We start from the raw sequence: 26,489 nt of genomic DNA, 5'->3' as shown, positions 1-26,489 counted from the left end.
GAGACCTGGCACCTTTTTGGCTAAAGCCTACTAGGGTAGAAAGTCCCAGTGGTCCCAATTAAGTCCATAGGCAATTAATCATCTTTGCAATTTCAGAGGCTAAAATTTAGCAATCCATGATTAACTGGCATCAGGTAAACTGCTAACCAAAATCTAAAGAAACTGTCTTATTAAAGGAAATATCAATTTATTTGTCTATTTAACACTCATTCTTTTTATTGCATTTTATCATTGTGAAATATAACATACATTAAGAATACATACAACTTATTTGTATAGTTTAACCAATGGATATAAAGTGTACACCCATGTATTTACCACCTAAAGCAAGCAGTGGAAAATTACTGGCACCCCAGAAACCCCATGTACCTACTCCCATTAGAATGACCTCCTTACCTCCAGAGATGACCACTTTCCTGACCATTATAGTGATCACTATTTTGCTTTTCTTCAGATGTGTACTAGTTTATGTGCAGCTCTAAACATTGTAGTTTCACCACTGTTTTAACTTGATATAAGTGGATTCATGCTGTAGTATGCATTTTGTGTTGTGCTTTTTGAACTCCATGTTCTTTGGGAGATTCAACAATATTATTGCATGTTTCTCTAGCTTCTTTGCTTTCTTGATGATGATGATATTAATCACCACTATTTACTTATTACATACTATTCCATTCTGTGGAATATTATATAATAGCCAATATAGGAGATTGACTATTATAACGAGCTTTTGACACATTGATACCTATCAGTCAAAGACCCCTAGGAATACACCAGTGGTCCAAGTTGGCTCTACTGGCTTATGCAACAAGAGAGTACACATGTCATGGGGAACTGTGTTTGTCAGTAAAATTGTATTAAAGAGGATTTACAGGATTTGGCCTGTATTAGGTGATTTGGGTGAGGGTTCAAGGAGACAGGGTTTTGCTATAGGTTGGATGCTGTCAGTAAGCAGAAATAATCGTACGATTGGGTATCTTAATAAATCCTATCTAGGAGGCAAGACTAAAGTGGTAATTGATAAAGAAGCATCAGCTACCCTTATTAATCAGGAAGGAGGGAATATTTGGTCATCTCCCTTCTCTCTCCACCCAAGGTTCCATCCTACACCATAAAGGGCCTAACATTCATGCATATGGACACCCAAGCCCAAATATCCAGGTTCTATTCACATTCCCTGCAAAGAGCTGTCTGCAGGAGCTTGGGGTCATTTGGGCTGGGGAAATCTGGTGTCCTAGGTAACTCTAGAGAGATCTAGAAAGAGGATATGTGGGCTTTTGGGGACATGTTCTCTTGACTGACTCAGGCTTCTCATCTCTTTGGAAGGGATCAGAAAAGAAGGGCCAGAGGATAACTCTAGAGCATAGGGTCCCAAGGCATGAGCCCCATTACCTGGGTTACTTGGCTCTCAGGGCAGAACTGGCTCTGGGTCACTAACTCTTACCCTAAGTAACCAAGGAAACAGAGCTCAAGTGGGTGGTAGGTAAGGTGGAGTGGGGAGAAGGCCATTGAAAATGGGGAGGTCGGAGTGCTGAGAGGACAGAATATTGGATGAGTTAGATGTTAGCATCACCAAGACTGGTGACAAAGCTTTGGATGAAGAAAAAGTGAGCCACTTGCCAAAGTCTTTGCTGAATGAGGGGACATTCAGTAGATGGCAGAAGTGAAGAAGTGGTAAAAGCTGGTTTGGCTGCTGCATGAAAACTGGGTTTGGTTTGGTTTTGTTTTAAGATAAGAAGATTGAAATGTAATATTTCAGAAGTAGCATTGGGAGCAAAAAAATTTCCAATATCCAGCTTTTAGCCCTGGAGCACTTGGGATGAGATAAAATAAACATCTGTCTTTTGAGAGGGCAGCATAAAGAAGCAAGATTTTCAAGGGACAGCCAGGTTTCAGTTTAGACAAATGAATTTCCTGATCAAAGGTACTATACTTGACAGCAATAAAAATGTGTTCAGAAGGAATATTAGCACCTTAAAGTATATTTACTATGTTGTGAAGTTGACTTTTCATGATTTCTGAAACTTCGGCTCTTACATAGCAATTAGTGAAAAATAGCACCCTTCATTAAATTTTACAACAAAGTTTAATATGGGGTTGACCTTAATTCTGATCAAAATCTTTGTATCTGCTTCTGAAGTTGAGCACTCTTAATGTCATTTGTTTTTTCTTTAATGGAAAATCAATGGGTTTCTGTTCCATTTCCATAGTCCCCCACCTTCCCAGCTCCTGCCATGGTCCCTCGTCAGCTAAGATACCAGCCTTCACCTGTTGGGCTCTTTTTAAAAAGTGGGGCACACACGACCCTTGTGTGGAGTGGATACCATTTGTGCTCATCCGTCTGTTGATGGATGGACAGGGTCCTGGAAAGGGAGACAGCACATCCTGATGGAGCCATTGCTGAGCTAGGGGACTGATGGCCTTGTGCACACACCCGCTGCCAGGAGGGCCACCCACACCCCCGCCCACCATCCCCTCAAGAGTCCCTGTGAGGATCAATTATATTTTCTTAAACATTTATAATCCTCGAGGTTCTTTGATTTCCTTTGGGGGAAGGGGAGACTGTGGCGGGGGGAGATAAAGCACATTCCAAGCACATTCTAAGGCATATTTATTTTGTGTGAAGCATTGGCTTCTTGGCCTTGGCCATCAAGTCAGCTTAGAGTGACTCCTGTGCACTCGACCGTACAAGTGGTCCTTCAATCACATCTGTGATCCCAGAGTCATGGGCCGATTGAGCATCTATTCCTGGGCTCCGGAAGCACAACTTCCCACCACATACACAAACTTGCTGACAGATTTAGGGACTGAAAGACTAAATCTAGCCCAGAATTCTGCTTCCTCTCTCTGCCTGCTGGAATTGGGGGTGGGGGGGCAGCCAAAAAAGAGCAGGAAACTCGTCATCCTGGTGCTTAGTTGGTACAGCTTTGCTTCCTGCTATTGTGCATTTGCAGGATAGATAATTCTGGCAGAGATGTGGGTGCATGTGTGGTGGTGGTGGTGGTGGGTGGGGATGAGTGTGAGGCCTAGAAATGCCAGCCTGTTTTGTGGACAAATACACAGAGCAGGAATTCTCTGCATCAGGACTAGGACTAGAGTGAGGAAAGTGAAGCATCTGTCATGCAAAATTTAAGGAGGTGCTTATTCTCACTGACATATAAATGCGGACTTGGCATCTGAGATTGAGTGTCTCTTTAAATTTTGCACTTTCGCGCCTCACTTGACTCACCCAAGTCCCAGCCCTCTCTGCCTGATAATCAGCAGGCAGTCTGCTTTTCCAGAAACTACTGTGTAAAATGACTTTGTAAGAAAGGATGCGAAGAGAAATGGGGGACAAAGCTCCATGTGATCTCTCTCCCCCTCATCACCCCTTTCCCCCTCACTCACATGGCTGGGCTCTGTGCGGTCCCCTGACCATGATAGTTAGGTCCTGCCTCACAGCCTTTGCAAGGTTGCCCCTCTGCCTGAAACACTCTTCCCCCAGGTATATGCATGGCTCACCGCTTACCTCCTCGAAGCATTTCTCAAATGCCACCTTCTCAAGGAGGCCTCCTGGGACATATTTAATACTGTGACCAGCACCCCCACACTCCTGATAGGCTCCCCACTACTTTATTACTTCTATTTACCAAGAGACACTTATCACCTTCTACCACTCGGCTTAATCTACTCAGGTATCATGTTCCTTCTTTATTGTCTGTGTCCTTCTGTCAATAAGAGCATTGAGCTCCACAAAAGACGGAGATCTTTGTTTTGTTCCCTGATCTGTCCCAAGCACTTTAAAAAGAATCTGGCATATAGTAGGTGCTCAATAAATTTTTAATGACTTTTTCCATCCCCAGGAAAATAGACAAATTATAGTATAGCCTTCATTTTTAGTCTTTCTTGCCTCTGTTCATCAGATAAAAGAATTTTGTCTTTCTCCGTTTTTGCTGTGAAATTCCATATATCAGTAGGCGGTGAAAAGATTCTCCCAATGTTTGCCAGTTTGGGCTATCCCATAGATTTGGACCTGATCTTCACGGTGTAATTAGACTATATTCTATAGCCACAGAGTGTATTGCAGCAGCAACATAAACCAATTGCAAAAGTTCATCATTTTTTTGTCACACAGTTTATCTGCTCTGAGTCTATGTAATCTGGAAAGCTTCCACGCGATCTATGATAAATCCCCAAAAGCAAAAGTTCCTGTTGGCATTTACCGCCTGTTTATTGTTGGGCCAAAATAAAAAGTTGTGTTCTGGGAAAGCAGACATGCTGTAATTCAGCCTCTTTATGGAGGACTTTTTATTTTGCACTCTGGATTTATTTATTATATATCCCATATATCGGCTCTTCACTTTCTTTGCCTCATTGCCTGAGCCTTTCCGATGCTCATGAAATATAGCAGTTCGCCACGTGGTCTGCAGACTCTCTGCTCCCACTCAGTCTCCTCCGCCCCACACCGATCCCCACCCACCTTCTCCATCCCCAAGCTGCTGCTTTTTCTCACCCCTCAGGCAGCTCCTTTGTAACCAGCAATTGCATAAGATGGAAAACTGAGTAAAGTGATAAAATACATAATTAAAATATATTAAATTTGAGTATGTGGTTAAACGGAGCATTTCTGAAAATGAAGTGTCATTCTCTGAGAGAGTAATAATTTAGGATGCAATTTAACTGCCACATACATGCTCACATAAAATGGATATCCAAATACACCCTGCTGTTGTCTGTCAAGGATAAAAGATTTCAAGGGCAGTTTTTCCCCTGGAGGTTAGTAACTAAGCCATATGGTTTATAGATTATTGGATCCAGTGTTAGAGGTCTCTGAAAAAATGATTTTGACTTAATGAGAAGCAGTCGAGCAGTAAGGTACTTTCAAATCCATTGTCCACTAAGGACAGCTGATGTGAAAGAACCAAACTTAAAACCTAGACTAGCCTTCTCATCCTCAGTGATCAGGTGCTCTATGCAAAGTATTAGAAAGGTATGAAAAACCAAAAGGGAACTTCCAGAGTTTTGAAGTGCTCCCAACTAAAATGGTTAGATGAAATTCAGTAAATGTTTTCTTTAAAGGTTCCAAAAACTTTCCTAAGCTGGTGACTAGAGTTGTGGTAGAGATGGGGGGAGGGGGGAGGGAGGAGGGAGAGGCTGGGAAGGAAAGAGAGAAAGGAGACCATAGAAGTTTAGAATGCAGCTCTAGAGCTGACTGCCAGGGTTCCAGCACCAGCACTGACTGGCTGCAAGGCCAGGAGAAGCTCCCTTACAGGCCGAGCCTCTTGTTCTAAGCCATGTCTGTATATTAAGTAGGGTTGCTGAATGCTGTTGTTCTAAGCATTCAGTGAGCTTACTTAATATACAGGCATGGCTTAGAACAATGCATGGCATGCAGTGAGTACTCTATAAATGTTAGCTACTGATATTATAATTGAAAAATTTAAAGCCACACTTTAGCTTTCCTTCTAGAAATATAATGGTAGGGTATTATATATGCAAGGAGTTGTTAAGTCAGGGTGAGGGCAGGGAGTTGAATGAAGTCATTTGTAAAGCTGCCATGGTAGAGGATGTGGGTGACACCCAGACACAACCCCTGGCATCCACTTTACCTCTAGGAGGAGGCCAGAAGCCCAAACCATGTGACAAATGAAAACACAGCCCAGCCTTGGTAAGAGGCCCAGTGGGAGCTGAGAAGAGTGTAACCAGTGAGCTTGGAGGCTTCATTGCAAACATGGGGTCCTTGGTCAAGTGCACAAGACCAAACATGTACAATATCAGAGGTAGGAAAAGGGAAGAAATAGGATACATCAGGCAAGAAACTCTAGGAACCCCAGAACCCAGTGGCAGTTCAGGGCACACCAGCATCCCTCCTGTGGGAAGAGAGAACCCCACCCAGAGAGTTAGGAAGACAGGTAAGGGCACAAACTCTTTACAGGTGTCTGTAAGAGGAGGCCCAGAAAAACATGGGCATTTCATTGGCTAAAGATAAAGAGAGATAGGCCCTTGGGTTTTCACTCACCTTCAGGCATGATTCTCACTGGCTCAAACGGTGATGGGGCAGGGCTACGATCAACGTTCATTATTAACAGCAACTGGAGCAGTATGCATATAGCCAAAATTGTCAAAGACTAATTACACTATCATTTGAAAGACTTTTTAAAATTTAAGCCTTGATCTTGATTGGAAATTTTGCCCAAGAAATTATTAAAGTTAACCAGACTATTGAGTATGGAATCAACATTCAAATTTCTATAATACAAAATTACATTTACCTTTGGTTACAGTCACATTTTAAGATTTGCTTAGGCCAATGATCAGACCAGTCCAGGGGCTGACAACCTATCTTCTGTAGCCCACATTCAGCCTGTCACTTGCGTTCATAAATTCAGTTTTGTTGGAACATGGGCACATCCACATGTTTGCATATTCTCTGTGCCCACTTTGGGGCTACAAAGGCAGAGTTGAATATTTGCCACAGAAACCATATAGCCCATAAAGCCTAAAATACTCACTACCTGGCCCTTTATGGGAAAAATGTGATGTCCTCTGAAAGAGTCAGTAGAGAAATAAATGGGAACACAAGTAGGCAGATTGTGTCTCTCTTCTATTAATGATTTTAAGAGTCCATTTATTCACTTGGAAATATTTAGTGAGCATCTAGAATACTCCATAGTAGTTTCTACATCCTAGGGGCAGAGCAATGGAGAAAACTGAGTGCTTACCCTTAAAAAGCTTACATTCTAGTGTGGAGAAATAGACCAAAATAAACACACCACATGGCACGTGGAAATATCCCTTTAAGACAACGTTAATCAGTATTGAAGGCAAAGAAGGGCTAGAGGTATGCTATTTTCAGCAGGATGGTGGGAGAAGACCCTGGTAATGTGGAATTTAAGCAGAGATTACCACCCCTCAAAATTAAGGAAGTTAAGCCTTGCTGTCAGATAAGAGTATTCCTGAAAGAAGTAACAAGGATAAACAAAGAAATGAGAGATGAACAAAGAGATGAAGTAATGCTTGGTCTGTTGGAGGGAAAGCAAGAATGTCAGTGGACTATAGCAGTGTGAGCAATGGAAAAGAAGTATTTCGTGAGATAGCAGGTGCAGGATCTGATAAAGAACTTGGAGTTCACTCTGTGAAATTGGAGGTCATTGAAAGTTTACTCCAAAGGAATGAAATAGAAATCATCTGACTCATGTTTAGGAGCAATCACTCTGGCTGTGGTAGGCAGTACAGGAGGCAAACATAGAAGCAGCTAAAAGCTTTACTAGTCAGCCTCCACTAGGTTTTGCTGCTAAAACTAGAAACTCCAGAATCTCAGTGGTTTAGAACCACACAGGTTTATTTATTGCTCAGGTTAGATGTTGACTGTTGCTGCCATCAGTATTGTCTGCAATCCATACAGAAAGAACAGCCCCAATATGTGATATCACCAGGCTCACAGCAGTGGGGAAAGAAAGGTGGCAGACCCCAAGATGGCTCTTGAAGACTCTGCTCAAAAGAACGGTGTGCCATTTTCACATGCATTTCAGCAACCAAAACAAAACACAGGGCCATGCCTATGGTCAACAGATCTCACAGGAAGGGTAGTGAATATGTGGGAATGATGACAGAATCTATCCCAGAAGTTACTGCAAGGGTTTTTGGGTCAGGATGATAGAGGTGGAGGTGCTGCTATGTGGTTATATTCTGATTATATTTTGGACAGGATTACAGATGAATTGAAAGATGTTATAATAAGAGGAATCAAGAATGGCTCTCATGTGTTTTGCAAGTAGCAAATAAAACAGGGCCAAATTCAGGAAATAAACAAAATCTAGCCCCCCTTTTCTCCCCATACTACCCACTTCCTTTAGATATCTATTTGCAATTCTTTCTTTTTTTTATCAAAGTAGAATTGATGTAAAATGTTGTGCCAATCTCTGCTGTACAGCAAAGTGACTCAGTTTTATACATATATACATTTTTTTAATATTCTTTTCCATTAGGGTTTATCCCAGGAGATTGGATACGGTTCCTTGTGCTATACAGTAGGACCTTATTGTTTATCCATTCTCTATATATAATAGTTTGTATCTGCTAATCCCAAACTCCAATCCATCCCTCCCCCACCTACCTCCCCCTTGTCAACCACAAGTCTGTTCTCTATGTCTGTGAGTCTGTTTCTGTTTTGTAGATAGGTTCATTTGTGCCATATTTTAGATTCCACATGTAAGTGATATCATATGGTATTTGTCCTTCTCTTTCTGACTTACTTAGTATGATAATCTCTAGTTGCATCCTATGTTGCTGCAAATGGCATTATTTTGTTCTTTTTTTATGGCTGAGTAATACCCCATTGTATATATGTACCACACCTTCTTTATCCATTCATCTGTTGATGGACATTTAGGTTGTTTCCATGTTTTGGCTACTGTGAATAGTGCTGTGCAATTCTTTTGAGGGCTTTGATCTTAGTTGGTTAAGGTCATTAGCTGCATGAGAGTTACTGAAATGATTAAGAGAATAAACTCTAGAGTCAGACAAACTTTCCTGGGGTTTCCTGGACTCTCCTCTCTGTGACCTTGGGCAAATTGGTTAATATCTCTGAGTTTCCATTTTATAATCTGTGAGATGACAGATAATATTTTCCTTAAGGAATGTTTATAGCGGGAGATAAGATCTGTATCTAGAATGCAAATGCTCATTTAATGGCAGCTCTTGTTTGTATTAGTTGGGTTTAGGGTGAATGGGGGGGGCACCAGGAAGCTGAGTAACCTTAGTTGTTTTGAGAATATCTGCCCATCACGAGCTGTGTCCTTTACCTCCTCTCGCTGCATTCTTTTTTTTTACATCTTTATTGGAGTATAATTGCTTTACAATGGTGTGCCAGTTTCTGCTTCACAACAAAGTGAATCAGTTATACATATACATATGTTCCCATATATCTTCCCTCTTGCATCTCCCTCCCCCCCACCCCCCCATCCCACCCCTCTAGGTGGTCACAAAGCACTGAGCTGATCTTCCTGTGCTATGCAGCTGCTTCCCACTAGCTACCCATTCCACGCTTGGTAGTGTATATATGTCCATGCCACCCTCCCGCCCTGTCACAGCTTACCCCTCCTCCTCCCCATATCCCCAAGTCCATTCCCCAGCAGGTCCACATCTCCATTCCCGTCCTACCCCCAGGTTCTTCATGACATTTTTTTCTTTTTTTTCCTTAAATTCCATATATATGTGTTAGCATACGGTATTTGTCTTTCTCTTTCTGACTTACTTCACTCTGCATGACAGACTCTAGGTCCATCCACCTCATTACAAATAGCTCAATTTCGTTTCTTTTTATGGCTGAGTAATATTCCATTGTATATATGTGCCACATCTTCTTTATCCATTCATCCGATGATGGACACTTAGGTTGTTTCCATCTCCGGGCTATTGTAAATCGAGCTGCAATGAGCATTTTGGTACATGACTCTTTTTGAATTATGGTTTTCTCAGGGTGTATGCCCAGTAGTGGGATTGCTGGGTTCTTGCAACAGGCTTGTGGAATGAGGCTTATCACTCGTACTTTACAGGCCAGCAAGCCAAGTGCACATAGGCATTAAGTTATTTTTCTCAAGGTCACACAGCTTGTAAGGATAAGAAGAAGGATTCAAACACAAGCCTGTTGGACTCCAAAGCCTGTACTCAAAAAAGTCAAAGAGTTTTAAATCTGGGCATTGCTTACTATTTATAGTGTACTTATTTTTGATGGTATCAACTATCATAATGTATGAAAGGCAATCTGTGGATTCACTTTTAAGAAACAGTGAGTGATTCTTTTGCTCCATGCAGGCAAATCCTTCTTAGAGGATATATGCAAATGTAGTACAGAATTAGAAAGCCTTATTTATACTCTGGGGCTGGAGAAATAGCTTTCTGGCATGGATAGAAAGCAAACTATGAATTGTTTAAGGAAGGTAGAGAAGATAATGGAAAAGCCTCAGGCATAAGGGATCAGAGTGAAAATTCCTACTTGAGAGGAAAAGATGTAAAGAATAAACGTAACTAAAAAAAAAAAAAAAATGGATATGAAGCCACAGGAGTATTGGCATTGATATAATTAAAAATAAATGAGATCATCCTTTAATACCAGTTCAATAAGGAAAACAAATGCCCAAAGCTGGTGAATATTCATTGAAATCTGGTCCTTCATATATTACTCTAGGCAATCTAAGATGAAAAATAACTTGGAGAAACACAGGAGACTGTAAAAATATTCCTATTCTTTAATTTAATAATTCCCCTTCTAAGAATTCATTCCCCGAAAATAATTCAAAATATCAGGGGAAAAAATAAAGAGGTTCTTTGGAGAATTATTTGAATGATAGCTCTTAAAATATGTCTGTCCAACAATTGGGTAATGGTTAAATCAGTTATGATACTGCCACTCCCTAGAATTTTATACAGATACTAAAACTATGACCTATACATTTTTTCTAAATACAGATTGAGGAATGAAGTACTGACACATGTTACAGCATGGATGAACCCTGAAAGCAGGCTCAATGAAAGATGCCAGACATAAAAGGCCACATATTGTATGATTCCATTTATTTGAAATGTTAGGAGTAAGCAAATCTATGGAGACACAAAGTAGATTAATGGTTGCCTAGGTCTGAGTCTGTGGGGTGGGGTTGGTGAAATGGGGAGTGACTGTTAATGGGGACATGGCTTTTGGGGGGGGTGATAAAAATGTCCGAACTTAGACTGGGGTGATGGTTGCACAACCCTGTGAATATTAAAAACCATTTAGCCGTACACTTTAAATGGGTGAATTATATCTCTTAACGATGTTTAAAAATACAAATAGAGTATTTACTGTAATTAAAACTAAGTTATACAGATATACGAAAAACAAACTAGAAATAAATATAACCAAATGTCAGCAGTGGTTTGATTCAAAGGGTGAATTTATGGGTGAAAAATGTTGCCTTCTCTTGTCCAAAATTTTTATAATGTGATCTGATTTTTTTCATTATTAAAAAAAAAAAGTAGATATAATTACCAAAGAGGAGAACCATTCACCCTCACAGTTATGACTCCCCCTCTACCCAAATCCAGTTTTCTTTCTTTTATCTTCCTAAATCAAGAGCAAGAAAACTTATAATCCAGCAGCCTGCAAACCGCCTCTAGCCATTTTAGGCCATTTGATAAAATTCTATGAATGAAAAAGACAGTGATATTAAAGGGTGGAACCCAAAAGAAAAAACGTTACACATTAAAATTCTGGCTTATTGAATATAGATATTCTCATTTTTAGGAAGTGATAGAAGCCATTGCTGAGTGTGCATTTAAGACTTCACCTTTTCCAATTCTGCTTTCATTTGAGAACCACGTGGATTCGTAAGTATTCAGCACATTCAATAGGGAGTATTTTCCCCAAATAGGGCATGTTTAGTCATTGTTCATCAGATATAAGATTATTTGATGTTACTAATGGTGTTCCTCAATTATGCTATATATTAAGTGGCATGTGTTCATCTGTATATAATGGAATTCATTCATCTAAATCTCGTTAATATTAAAAAGATCCATTGGACTTGTGGAATCTATTTTCATGCCACGGTAGGATTTAAATTAAGGACTCCTCTTTTTACAATGCAGTGAAACCCATTTCCTTGTATAACAGGTGTGTCTATTTCAGGGGACCACTTTTATAATCCTCCTTCGTTTGCTTCTTCTGTTGTGTGCAGATTTATAGTCAGTTTTACCACCCTAAAATAGCCAGTTCTGTACACACTGGAGCTGGTGTAGAGAAAGCTAAATAAATTAAATAAATTCTATTCTGCCACTTTGAACTTACATAGAACTGAGACCACCAAATTCTCCCTACTTCCTGTTTTCGTTGGTTTCCCCTGTTTGTTAGTATTTGTAAATATTTTCCTATTTCAAAATAGCCTGCACTTTTTGCTGAGCTATACAAAGAATAGGTAATTTTGACTTAACTCTTATACTCATTTTATGACAGAGGATCAGAGTAAGACACATCTACATCAGACACGAGGATGTTAGTTTATTATATAGTTATTCAATCTAAAGAGCCTCAACATGAAAGATTCTCATCTATTACTGAATCAAAATTCAAGAAACTAAAATTCTAGTCCCTGGAATTAATGTCTGAAGACTATATAGTAGTGACCATCACTGCTCAAAAGAGCATTTGGGAAGCCCTTTGTTTCATTCAACCACCTAAGCCAGTTTTCTCAACTAAAAGCCTACAACACCTATCCTAATTTGGCTCACAAGTTCCTTAGATCCTTTTTTATCCTCCTTCCTATCAAAAATCTTTCCCAGGTCACTGATTCTCTTTGTCCAACTAATTTGCAACACATGCGTCAATTCACTAATTCTTAAAGGATTTACTAAACCTTAAAGAACCAGTTAGGTAGTGACCAAATTTTAGCTTGAGGAATTTCAGAGTAATTCAATGTGATCATTTGTTAATGTATATGTGGAGAAAGACCTTATTTTGAAGTAACCAAATTATAGCTATCTGTATTTCTAGTTTGCCTTCAGGAAATCCATACTACATTTACCAGCTCATGACTCTGTTTCATTAGGAAACAATCATCCAGTGAATAATGTAATCATTTGGCATATAGTTTTTCTACCACTTCTGAGGGCCAACTGAAGAGACAAGAATTTATTCTGTTTCACTATTTCTTTTCTAACGAAAGGGGGAACCTCTTTAGGTACTGTATTTAGTACTTCATTTGCTGTGACAGCTCTGATTTGCATGTGACTTTCCTCATCTCGGCCTGTCCCTTTGTAATTGGGCTCTACAATGCCTTAGCACCTTTTTTTCAGGCACTCTAGTTCCTAGACAATCAGTCATTTCCTTTTTGGAGAAATATTTCCATATCTAGCACATTTATTTTCTTCAAGAAATGTTTCTATATAAATTAGACAAAATGAAAAACTCTACTTCCATTCTTGATGGTCATACCCGCTACACTGGTACGACTCTGCCATGCAGCCAGAGAGGTATCAGAGCCACCACTACCACAAACATAATGACAGCTAATATTTATTGAATGTGTATTATGTGCTGAGCATAAGCTCATGTAACCCTCACCACAAAGCCAGGTGCTCCTAAGAATAAATATTATTACTATTATCCCTATTTTACAAATGATGAAACTGAATCCCAAAGAGGGTAAGTTACTTCCCCAAGGTCATGCAGGTAAAATGTGGCAGGGGTTCAAAGATGGCTAGTACGACTTCAAAACTCATCTGTTTAACCAACTCCATCCCCCACACCTAAACAAAAGCATCACAACCTTACAAACATCGAATTAAGACAACCAGAGCATCCCACAAGGCAACTGCCTGTGAATGGTCACATTTTTGTGGCTCGTGACCCTTAACCACAGCTTATTTTTTTCAGTCTTCAGCCTTAATTCTACAGAGAACCAAACTGAGCATGAAAACGAAATCCACATTGAACACATAATCAAAAAAGATTGTAACATAATACAGCCCTTTCTGGTTTAAAAGTGAGAAATTTAGCTGTTAAAAGTTCATTAATAATGCATGAATACAAAAGAAAACAGGATAACAACCTTCCCTGGATGCCATGATATTGATCCCAAACCACTGAGATAACTGAATGGCAGTGAAATACTGAGATACTGAATTCTATTGTGGAAGGAAGTTTTTGCTTCCTATTTCCATTGTCCTTGAGCCTCACACACATATCAACATCATTCAGCTACAATTCTTTCCTGGCTGGACTATCACACACCCAAAGAAAACCTGCAAGCTTTTCCTTTGCTGGTAAAACCCTGTGCTTGACCTGCAGGCCATCCCACCTCATTGCTGAAAGAACCAGTGACAGACACCATTCATCAGTAACAGCAGTCTTTCCCATGAAACTAGATACACCCTTAGAATCCTACTCAACACAGTGACACAGGGACACAGCCCCCAAAATATCTGAAACCTATATGTTACCTCTAGCAGCAGTTCTTTTTTTCTCCTTTGTGCTGTGTATACAAAATACCAGATTCAGAATCCTGGCCCCAGCCCACTTGAGCCGTACTCCAAAACAATCCCACACTGGAAGAAAGGAAGAAAGCCTCTTAATTTTCTGGTTCTCTCTCCAAATATTTGAAATCACCTGTCCATGGACAGCAAAGAGAAAGCTGCCATGAGCCACTGGTGACTTATCCTTCTCCACCTGCTACATCAGAATCCCATAAAATGCAGATTCCCGAGCTTCACCCGCATACCTTATTTGAATTTCTGCAAATAAAATTTTTTTAAAGTCCTAGTTAACTGATGGGCCACCTAGTTTGTGAACTAGCATTTTCACTAAAGGAGTTCTCCACTGAATTCAAGTGCAGAAACCACTAGCTCTGGTTCAGCCACCGAGAATGTGAGATTTTGGACAAGTTCCTTAATAGCCGTGAGTTGTAGATCCCTCATCTATAGAGAAGGAGGTTGGTTTAGTTCAACTTGGAAGATGTGGGCCTGTTCCTTGGTCAGAAAACTGATCACTTTGCCAGGTGTTTAAATGTGACCGGATGGGTCTGCTGTGGCCTGAAGCTCAAAACGTATTTGTGAATATTTTCCTCTCGCTTCATCTCCATGGTAGCTGATGTTGATGTTCCAAATGCTTCAGGATTTTTTTTTGCTCTCTCGTGGCCAATGCAATGTCTTGTTTCTGCAGTTCTGACCCCACAATTAAAGTTGTTTTGTTTTCCTCTGACTTTTTCTATTCAGTTTTCTCTCTGCTCTGATTCAGTTCCCTGTCAGGTGGGCATGTATGTTTGTGGAGAACACGAAAAGCCTGATTATCAAATAGCACATTTTCCTTTCTCCTTGGACACCTGCCTCTTGTTCTCTCCAACTCAGTGGATGCTTAAGCAGGTTTTTAGAAGTCTAGGTCAGACACAGATGCTTGCTCTTCAAAGTGACATTGATCCATCGACCAGCAGCATCTGCGTGTCGGGAAGCTTGTTAGAAATGCAGTCTCGATCTCCATCTCAAACTTTGCCTTGGAATCTTCATTTTCTTAAGACCCTAGGTGGTTTGGTGAAGTGTCAGAGCACAGTTGTAAACACCGTAGTCCATTAACCACCTGCCTCAGAATTAGTTGCAGGCTTGTTACAAATGCAGGTTCCAGGGCTCTGCTCCCAGCTCAGTGTATCAGGGGATTGGGCACAGGGCCCTGCCACCTGCAGCATTAACAGCCCAGGTGATTCTTTAGTGGAATCGAGTAAGATTTTGCTCCAGCAAAATCTTTCAGGGCCTGATTTGGGGACAGCTTGACAGAGGACAGAGGACTCTGCCTTTCACCTGCTTAGGGACACCTGGAACACCACCCAGGAATCCCTCTACTGGTGAGCCTATGGCTCCACTAGAAGTCCTGAAAGCAGGGTGTTGGGGTACAATCCTTCCTTTTCCCTCCAGGCCTCTGTTCAAAGGAAGTTGCGGCTCTCAAGTTCCAGCCCTCAAGAAAAGTGTCATTTACTTAAGCACCTGGTGACTTGGTTCATCCATCACAGTGGTTCTCGAACTTGAGTGTGCATGAGAATCCCCCAGAGGGCTTCTTAAGACCCCTGAGCCCTGCTTCCCCAGAGATTTCTACTCAATTTGCCTGCCTTCCTAGGAGGCCTTGAATCTGCATTTCTAACCAGCTCCAGGCCCTGTGGATGCTGCTGGTCTATGGACCACACTTGGAATAGCAAACAAAGCTCTATTTAATAGCATCATTCCATGAAAGTGAAATGGGAGGGTTGGACAATTTCTTTTGTGCAACCTGGAAAGTGTAGGTCCAGCACAAATGGATTTGTCTCAGCTACAGACACAGAGCTCACTGGCTTGGTGGAGCCCCAGGGCCAGCTGTCTGTTGAGCAAGGGTGTCTGAATTGTGGATGCCCAAGGCTGCTCTGCTAAATCAGTCACTTTTCTGCTTGTTCCCTAACTATAACACGTCATCCCTAAACAACCAGCCCCAGTGCTTTCCAGGATCAGTTCTCCAATTGGTAGGTTTTCCTCCCTCGGTGATACTGCTGGAGAAAGCTGCAGGATATTCTGAGAGCTACATGAGCTGCCCAGCAAAATCTCTTACAGGTCAAAAAAGGCATGATGAGAATTTGGGAGTTTGTCATGTAGGTCTTCTCTGAATCTTTCCTTTGCCTCCCCTTGCAGTTCCAAGAAAGCGGTGACCTTGGGCTCATATTTGAAGCCCAGAGAATTCATCTGATCCCCCAAATATATGTTTTTTTAAAAGGGTGATATAAAGAGTGCTTTTCCCTGTGGACCATCGCAGTATGATATGAACCCCCAAAGCATCCCCCTTCCCATGAAAAAACTGTTCACGATCCAGGTTTAACAGTCATGGTAGAAGGAATGAAAATAAGAATCACATTTTATAATCGATTTGAATTGTAGTTAAGAAGGATCTTTATCACTTACCTATTCTTACTACAGCCCCAGTTCTGCTAAAACGTATTAACATTGCAGCACATAAAGACAACTATTGGAAATCAAGTCCGACAGCCTATAGGTCAAAGTCACAGTCCATAAAACCCGATGGAATTGGATACCTTTATAATGATATTTAACATCCTACAGAATGAGAATTGCTTTTTTAAAAGGTCAAGGGAAGCAGGAGTTTTGAAAGAGTAAGGATGTTCCCTCACATCAACTGTGTTTACATGTGAACGGACCCTCGTTTGTCTGGTCTAGCTGGCGGAGGCTGCCTTGCATCTCTAGGATCAATCATCTTACATTTCAAAGTGTTTTCATCTATTATTTCACTTCATCTTCTCAGCATCCTCTGCCCCTTTCCAAGAACAATTACTTTCCTCTGCATTTTATAGATCCCGAGTGGTTGATAGCCTGGAGCTCAGCTCAGTGAACCCAGCAGCTCCAACCTTTTCCAATGAAACCAGGTTCCTACTGGCACCTCATCAGGCTAACACCACCTTTGCTTCCCTCTAGTGCACAAAAGGGCTACAGACACCCTTCCCCAAGGTGCCTGCTTCTCTTGTCTTTCCTCCAGGGCCCCCTCCCAAGTGGACATACTTCTGCCTGTCAGCCTTTTCTCTTCTGCATTTTGAGATTCTCTCTCCCTCTCTCTGTCCAGATCCCTCTCCTCTCTTCCCTCACTTCCTTGTAAACACTTCTTTGCAGTGCAGCTCTGTTCATTAGACAAATTTCACCCAAGAATTCACGTAGAGTTGAATGAGTTCCACCTGCCAAGTATCTGGCATTTGACTTAGAATCAGGAACTTAAGCAAAAGGGACTGAGTCTGTAACTCTGCGACATTCAAACATCCAGTGACAGGCAGGTGACCTTCTGTCCTCTCCATCTATGTCCATGCCGCTCAGCTTTGTGAAGAGCCTCCCCTGCCCACCTGTGTGTGGCATTCAAATCCACACAAGTTAGAACTGTAAACAGGGATTTAGAATAATGAAAACAATCCTGACAGGTAGGAGGAGGAAATGACCTCTCTCTGTAATTGATAACACAAAGTCATCCTGTCCGGCCTCTTTGAATAACCTTCTTATTTGCTTGCTTTCCTTCTCTCTCCCCTCAGCCCAAAGCAGCAGGCCAAGATGGCAGAGTATTGCCGACTGATCTTCGGGGACGCCCTTCTCATGGAGCCCCTGGAAAAGTACCCAGTAAGCAGTTTTGATGCTCATCCCAAAGGAACGCACACCTTCTTTATGATTGGATTAGGGAGAGACTTCCTTACATCCTTTCCATGTTTATGTTTCTTGGTATGAGTTGACAATGAGCCCTCTGACCAGTGGAGGCCGGCAGGGACCTCCTGAGGGGGACAGACCTGCATCTGTCCTCTTCCTCTGCCCACAGCTTTCTCCCTCCCTCACTCCCCGATGTGAGCCAGTCAGGACTGCAGAATTCCCACAACCACAATCAGCCCACAGAGGGAGTCCCAAGGGACAGGCTCTGGCCACCTCCCAGGGAACCTCATCACACCGCTTTGAAAGAAATGGGTCAGCAAAATGGGACATTGAAGGTGGCACAATGACATTCCAGCCTATCCCTGCTGGCCACCCCTCACTTCCTTGCACTCTCCCAGCAGAATCTGGACCTCCTATTGCCGTGGTAACAATCCTTGCTTTGGGAAGGAAAGCAGCAGAAAGATCGTCAAGTAGCCTCTTCTGTCTTCAACCCTTTCCCCAGTCTCCACACATCCTTGCATGATTTCATACCAGTCCCCGGACTGGTTGCAAGTGAAGAATAAAGGGCCTGCTTACAGGAGTTCATAGATTTCTAAAAATAACCTGTTTTGGGACTTGCATACATTCTGTCTGTTACAATATATAATAACCTTCTCAAGGGAAATTGATTTTCCCATAGATGTACAAGCTGGACACACCAGAAACTTAATTACCTCGTGCCAGGATGAGGATTTTGCTGTTTGCAAACTGCATATGAAAAGTTGATTCTAAGGGCCTGCCTGGAAACGCCTGCCTGTCTTTACCATCCTCCTGGCAGATGCCATACTCTAACTGGCTTCCATCCTTTGAAAATCCAAGACAAGGCTGTCCTATCTGTCCTAAATCACGATGGTTGGATTCAGAGGGTCCATCAGAAAACTCATGAAACTTTGGGTTAACATGCCAAATCACCCAGTACATTTCTGTGGTGTTATTCATGTAGATTTCTCATGGACAAATAATTACAGTACAGTAATTAAAATATACCTTTCATGTGAAAAAAGCAAGAGCTATGAGCTAGCCCCTACATAAGACACCCTTAGAGCAGCTTAATGAGCTGTGTTGAGGTAGTAAAGAATAATCTAGAAGCCCTTGGTATCTAATGCAGTCCTGGGAGTTTGTTTTGGGGAAGGAACTTGAAAGGAAGGGACAGTGTTTTTAAAGAATGTGTCTTTTCTTTCCATTAGCTGGAATCTGGAGTTCCTCTTCCAAGCCCTCTGGACTTAATGTACAAAATTTTGGTGAAAAATAAGAAGAAATCCCACAAATCGTCAGAAGGAAGTGGCAAAAAGAAGCTCTCAGAACAGACCTCCAACACGTACAGCGACTCCTCCAGTGTGTTTGAGCCCTCGTCCCCAGGAGCTGGTGAGGGGCTGGCGGGCTCTCATTCCCCTATTATGTATGGACTTAAGAATTACTGCCCTGGAATTAACTTAGAAGGACTTTTAACATTTCTACCTGGCACAGTTTTAGAGCGTGTTGTTTTTTTGACTTCTGTTATAAACCTGGAGGCTTAAAGCTACACAAACATATGAACACCCAGTTCTGCAGGACAGAAGGCCCACATGGCCTCACTGGGCTAAACTCCAGGTGTCAGCAGGGCTGCTTTCCTTTCTGGAGGCTCTAGGCAATATTATTCCCTGCATTTCCAGCTCCTAGAGGCCACATTCATTGGCTTGTGGACCCCTTCCTCCAGCTTCAAAGCCAGGAATGTCCCATCTCACTTCTTCTGTCATCACATTTCCCTTGGACCACAGCTGGAAAAGGTCCTCTGCTTTTCTGAACTCATGTCTTTCCATTGGACCCATCCAGATAATCTAGAGTAATCTCTTGCATTTCAAGGTCCTTAACTTAATCTCATCTGCAAATTCCCTCTTGCAATGTATTCACAGGACACAGGAGATATTCATAGGACATGGGCATTTTGGGGGAGACCATAATTTCTGGCTACCACATAAGCCAAATAATCTTTGTAGTGACCATGTTATTTTAAACTTCTCAAGGGCAGGGATCCCTTGACACTAACTACAGGTCTGGACACAAGATGTTCATCAAATGGATTCTCATTGATGATGTGCTGAAGAGTTCTGGGCCATTCAACTTATCCATATTCTACAGAGCTCTTTAAAAATGTGAAATGGTAAAGTTACTTGAATTATCTATCAAAGCTACTAGGTGATATTTACTGTCACTAATTTTTGGTTTAGATTTAAGTTGAAATAGATTTTTGTGATTGATGAGAAAAGAATTCAGAGTGGTCACGCATTTCCTTTGAATTATTTGTCATTTAGTCTAAGTTCTTTTCCAACTCTAGTCAGAGTCTTGGCAATCTTAAAAGTGCATTGCAGATATGTTCACCCTGACTGGAGGGTGAACAAGTAAAGAAAACTTTAAGCTTAAATCTAGAAACTTCTTCAATAAAAAGTTTAGCTAACCTTGGAATAATCATTTTGGAAAACTGTTTGGCAGCATCTACAGAAGCTAAGCTGAACATATGCAAATGAACCCCCTCTGCCCCAGAGAATTCTATTCCTAGGTATATACCCAACAGAAATGCATGTAGATGTTCACCAAGAGACATTGGTGAAGAATTGCTTAAAGCAGCACTATTCAGAATAGCCCATCAACAGATAAATACATGTGCTATATTCACCCCATGGAATAATATGTAGCAATAATGATCTACAGTGCATACAACAATATGGATGAATCTCGTTTTAGAAGCATAATGTTGAGTAAAGAAGTCAAATGCAAAAGATAAGTATCCACTGTCTGATTCCATCCATATAAAGTACCAAAACAGCAGGACTAACCTGCACTATTAGAGGTCAGGAGATGGTTACCCCTGGTGAAAAAGTGACTAAAAGGGACCCAAGGAGGCTTCTGGACACAGTTACATTTTGTTTCTTGATCTGGGTACTGTTTCCTAAGGTCTGTTTGGTATGTTAAGGCACTGTACACGTACGGTATGTGTACTTTTCTGTATACTTATCACATGTCAATTAAAAGGTTTAAAAATAATTTTTAAAAATTAAAATATAAACTCTACGGCAATCAGAAAAAAAAGGTTGGCCAAGACTCTGATTTATCTTTTCCTGTATTTTTCCATTACAGTTACCAATTACTTTTTTCTCCCCGCCCCCCGCCCCCCCCCCCCCCAGCTGCGTTGGGTCTTCGTTGCCACACATGGGCTTTCTCTAGTTGTGGTGAGCGGGGGCTACTGTTAGTTGCGGTGCGCGAGCTTCTCATTGCGGTGGCTTCTCTTGTTGCGGAGCATGGACTCTAGGCTCCCAGGCTTCAGTAGTTGTGGCTCATGGGCTCAGTAGTTGTGGCTTGCGGGCTCTAGAGCACAGGCTCAGTAGTTGCGGCGCACGGGCTTAGTTGCTCTGCAGCATGTGGGATTTTCCGGGACCAGGGCTCGAACCCATGTCCCTTGCATTGGCAGACGGATTCTTAACCACTGCATCACCAGGGAATTACTTTTATTGTTTAGATTAACATCCTTGTCCACAGGCGTTATGTGATTCCTTGAAAGATTTTTTTTTTTTTTTGGTAGTTTTAAAATGTGTGTTTCAAACGTTATTACACAATTCTGATTCTTTTCTCAAAAATAACTTTTGTTCTCAGTGAGAATGTTCTTTTTGAAGTTTTGGAACGAAAAGTCACTAACAGGCCACCTATTTCTCAGCACGATTCTATCTCTTGAGTGTTAGCGAGTAAATTGTATCTTCCTTTGCATGTGGGAGCTTGTCGTTTTACCATCTGCCTTCCCCAGTTCTCTTCCCTCTTATTAACCGGATGCATAACACAAATAACAATTTTTAACAGGCAGTGAATATTATTGCTTAGTTCAGAGAAAGAGCAGCAATCTGTTACTAATTTGGTAGATTTCCTAAGCTAGCCCCATACTCTGTTGTGCAATTTTCATTTATTTCGATGGAAATTTTTGGACATTTAAATATGTAGGTAGGGACCTGAATAAACAGCACTGCTAATTTACCATTTGGTTTGTAGATGTTTTCAGTATTGGAAACTCAAATAACTTGAAAAACATGTTTCTTATATCAAAGCTAATCTACTTATCATGGCGCCTGTTGGCCAGATCTTCCCCCAAGAGATCCAGTCGTTTGCCTGTACACTTGTCTTAAAGAACTAGGATATATATATATATATATTTTTTTTTTTTTTTCAACAAGATTCCTCCAGACACTTATAAGGGAGAAATCAGGTCCCTGCTCATAGAGCAAAGAATGACAAATTCTTTCCTTCCCACATAAACTAGAGGATGGCCTGATTACTTGAAATTCTGGTGTGTTGTTAATGGAGCATGAAGAACTGTCCTGCCAAACTTCTTAAATTACTCAATAAAAAGAACCCCTTCTCTAATTAAAAAAAACGATAAATAGTTACAAAAACTTGAGGCAACAAATTTGACTCTAAAAAGTTTTGTGTCAACCTCCTAAAAGAATGTCTCTAATAGGATAAGCTATGTTTTCTTTTCAAAGTGGAATTGATTCCCCTTATTAACTAACACAATATTAACGTCATAAAACAGTTGTATGTGGCTTTCTTTAATAAACAAGCTGAAAATAATAAGCCATGTTGGTCCCAGACATCTTTTCCCTCTGAAGGTTACTTCCCTAATGCTAACTGCTATCATTAGTAATCGATTGAACTTTGTCAGCCAAATGAAAACATTTATAAGCTTCTTGGAGGTAGTGCTGTGGGCAGTGTTATTGATAGAGATTGCGCAGGGCAGCTAATTTATAGAAGGCAGGGAGGGGAGGTACTGGCCCGTGTTAGTTGCCTCATTGTTGAACTAATATTGCCATCTTCTGGACTTATTATCCTATTGCATTGTATGGACCCTGACAGAAGTCAAATCAAACAATTTAAAAGTATGCTTTCTTTACTTTATACTTGAAAATCTTTTTACATAAGTGATATTACTGGGTCTGACTGAATCCCAGAGCTGGGAAGAATGTAATGCCTCATACCAATGTGACTATTTAAGCTGGTGGAATCATCCACCTAAACTTTGGAGAGAAAAACAATCTATTGAAATGACTGTATATTGACTACATGTGAAGCTGCATTATAACTGACCAAGGTAGATTTACATGCATAATTATGTTAAGAGTTCACCCATTTTATCCTGCCGTCTTAAACAGAATATCTCCATTTTTAAAGATATGTGCATTGTTTAGACAACAATGCCTCCATCAAATAAGCCTGCAGGCAAATCACAGGATACAGGTGGTACCTTACAGTTTTGTAGAATCAGGTGTGCTACTATAGCCTCCATTCCTGTCCCAGCTCTTGTACTCTACCTCGACTTCTGTGATGTCCTCTCTGGCCTTGGAAAAATAGCTACAAGGTCACTGAGCTCTGGCCAAGCATCACACAGAAGAGTCAGGACCAGGAAGAAGAGGGAAAGGTGGCAAAGTGATAGTTTATCTGTTTTAGGGTCATGGAGACACTAAAATAGAATGTATACATCAAAATAGGATATGTGCACCAGAGAGAGCTAACTGTATAAGATGCCATATGTTTTGTAAAACATATAGATAAAAATGTAAAGACAAGCATCTTTTATAGAGCTTGGAAATTTCAAATGGTATTCACAAATCAAATTTAGAAAACTAAATCCATATTCAAAATGTCAGTATAATTCTGTATAATTAATAAAATTTAAAAAACCAAAAGAATAACTTCAGAACAGTGAAAGGCCAACTTCCAAGGAAATTTTGGGTAATGCACATGTCACATGTGCTTCGAACTTGTAAATGCTTATTTACTTCATGATCTGTTATTAAAATTTGACAGGAGAAGCTGATACGGAGAGTGACGATGATGACGATGAGGATGACTGTAAAAAGTCCTCGATGGATGAGGTAGGTTTCTAGGGCTTGACTTCTGGTCACAGAAGCTTTCAGCTAACTTGCCCGTCCAGACTGCTCCCTCTGGATTGTAGTTCCTGGTCGCTTTCTGCCATCTAGTGGTGAAAAGAGTTTGAAAACTGAAGATGCAAACTGGTCGCTAGAGGAACAAGCATTGCATTAAGCAAAGTTCTCTATAAGGAACAGTGTTGCTGAGGCTGCCTTCCATCAAATGTGGTATGTTGAGAATGAATTCAAAATTTGTGGCCTCGGGCTTCCCTGGTGGCGCAGTGGTTGAGAGTTCGCCTGCCAATGCAGGGGATAGGGGTTCGTGCCCCGGTCCGGGGGAAGATCCCACATGCTGCGGAGCGGCTAGGCCCGTGAGCCATGGCCGCTGAGCTTGCGCGTCCGGAGCCCGTGCTCCGCAGCAGGAGAGGCCACAACAGTAAGAGACCCGCGTACCGCAAAAAAAAAAAAAAAAAATTTGTGACCTCCAACTGCCCGCTTCAATTTTTGAGGCAATTAAATGGATTGTCAATGGTCCAGAATCCAGAGAAGACATGAGGTTTGGAGAAATGTTTATAAACATGACATTAATTTCGTTGTTATAATTTTGACCCTTTTTTGGCTTATGGGGTCTTAGTTCCCCCACCAGGGATTGAACCCAGGTCTCTGGCAGTGGAAGTGCAGAGTCCTAACCACTGGACCGCCAGGGAATTCCCCATTGTAATTTTAACACCACTAGCAGTTATCTACTGACAGAAGCTCAAGCTTCCCAAATAACTTCATCAGCTCAGAAATATTCATTGCACAGAATCCAGAAACAAATCAAGGATAGGTCAATTGGATTTTTAAAACTTTGTTTTAGTCTTGTTCAAAAAGTTTAAACTGGATCTGCTTTCAAATATATTGGAAAGTATCTGTCTCAGTATTTGTATCTTTACATTTTAGTTAATACAGATAAATAACAAATAATAAGCTGTTCTCACATAATGTTCTTCCTCTTATAATTATTTCCTTTAATAGAGTCTAAATTTTTGATTAATTATGTTTCCCCACTAAATTTCAACTCAATATCCAGAAGGAAAACTGTTACAGAGTAATTTTTCCAGAATTATTTCAATTGTGTAAACTTTTTGTCAGTGATTTTTGATCATTTTAAAACTGTCTTACTACCTGGATGGCCATTTGCAAATGAATATTTCCCAATTCACATTTAACCTTAATATTGCTACAGAAGTTTTCAAAAGAAACCATGTCTCCACGTATTTTCTCTTCTAAAAATGGGAGAAAATATTAGATCAGCCTACAGAGGTCTGTCCACACGAATACTGCAATATTGGCTTTCTTCTTTATTAAATACTTTATCAAAGTGGTATGTAATACATAATAGTAGCTAAAGTAACACCAGGTTTTACTATGTGCCAGATACTGTTCTGAGCTTTCACATAAATTAATTCATTTAATAATCACAAAAACCCTATATGCTGTTGGGACTGATTTTATCATAATTTTACAGGTGAGCAAGCTGAGGCACAGAACAGTTAAGTGACTTGCCCAAGAATGCACAGTTTCTAAGTGGTGGGCTTGGGATTTAAAATTAGACAGTCTGGCTCTAGACCCTGAGCTACTGACCTACACTGTTTTGGGCTGCTTGCCTAATAGGTGCCCAGGAGCCAGAAAGGGAGGGACAGAGGAAAGTTTGTAAAAAAAAGCCATATATGTTTACCCATCCCCACCCACTTCCACCAGCAACCTTTTTTTATAACAGTTCGTGATTGAGCCAGTGGTCACCTACATACTCACTTTCATGTTGTACAGTGAATTCTTGGTATGTAACTTCAGACATCACCTGTGGACTCCCTGCTTTGGCAGATGAGACACAGCTCAGGGCTTCTTAAACTTTGCTGTGCATTTGAATCACCTCAGTAAAATGCAGATTCTGGTTCAGGAGGCCTGCGCTCAGGGGGCTGAGAGGCTGCATCTCTCACAAGCTCTCAGGTGGTGCTGATACCGCTGGTCCCAGAGTGCCCCAGGAGCTGCCCCTAAACCTCCCTCCTCCCACCCCGCACTGTGTAACGTGAGGTGTTGCTTTTCCTTTCTCCCGTAATCCATTTTCTGTTGGCGATAACCGTTTTCAGAAGAGGCGTGATAATCTTCTGCTCTCTTGGGTCATTTGATCATTGCCCTGGGAAAACATAATGCTGACTCTGGGAACGTTATTTTTACTCCTGCTTCCAGGGGACTGCTGGGAGCGAGGCCATGGCCACAGAAGAGATGTCTAATCTGGTGAACTATATTCAGCCAGTCAAGTTCGAGTCATTCGAAATTTCAAAAAGTAAGTTTTCCCTGGAGAAAAACCCCTAATGTAGCATATGATAAGTATATTTTAAACACAAGGTTATTAGACCAAAAAATGCGACCCTTATTAGAACTATTCTATGAAGTCTTGAGTATATGTGTGAATTTACTATCTGTTTTTTATATATCTAAATAAATATATATAACTATATGTAAGTATATTGCATATATATATATATATATAACCATATGAGAAAGTATTCCATGTATGTTTTCCCAAAATTCTTAATAGAGCTACAGGCCATACGTGGTTATCTAAAAGATATTAGACCAGAGTACAGCTGACTGAGTATTTTACATTACTTTCGTTTGTGACCACATGGGCATTCCATCAATTATATAAATGACAGTGTTGAAATAAACTATTTAACCATCCCCTCAAAAGGAAGCAATCAGAGACTTGATCAGTCTCAATATTGAATAGAAATAAAACCAAATCAACCAGTTCATCCACATTCCATTTGTTCAGCCTATGTTTTATATATTTAGGAGAATATATCATTAACTGCACATTACTTGGTGTTTTCCGCTCATCCAACTACCCATCCT

General features: G+C 40.9%; 1 protein-coding gene across 2 annotated transcripts in view; it reads left to right on the top strand.

Moving 5' to 3' along the window:
• The window catches only part of PLCB1 (phospholipase C beta 1), a 686,080-nt gene that overhangs the window by 529,537 nt on the left and 130,054 nt on the right, over positions 1–26,489 (top strand). For both annotated transcript variants that reach the window (XM_065892597.1, XM_065892598.1), the window contains exons 12-16: positions 11,264–11,346; positions 17,553–17,637; positions 18,888–19,065; positions 23,527–23,594; positions 25,821–25,917. In XM_065892597.1, the coding sequence (XP_065748669.1) occupies positions 11,264–11,346; positions 17,553–17,637; positions 18,888–19,065; positions 23,527–23,594; positions 25,821–25,917 (511 nt within the window). The remainder of the gene's footprint in view (positions 1–11,263; positions 11,347–17,552; positions 17,638–18,887; positions 19,066–23,526; positions 23,595–25,820; positions 25,918–26,489) is intronic.

The sequence above is a fragment of the Phocoena phocoena genome, chromosome 15 (assembly GCF_963924675.1).
Source record: "Phocoena phocoena chromosome 15, mPhoPho1.1, whole genome shotgun sequence".
Taxonomy (NCBI): Eukaryota; Metazoa; Chordata; class Mammalia; order Artiodactyla; family Phocoenidae; genus Phocoena; species Phocoena phocoena.
Note: the sequence above shows the minus strand (reverse complement) of the source record. Positions and strands in the feature narration are given on the sequence as shown.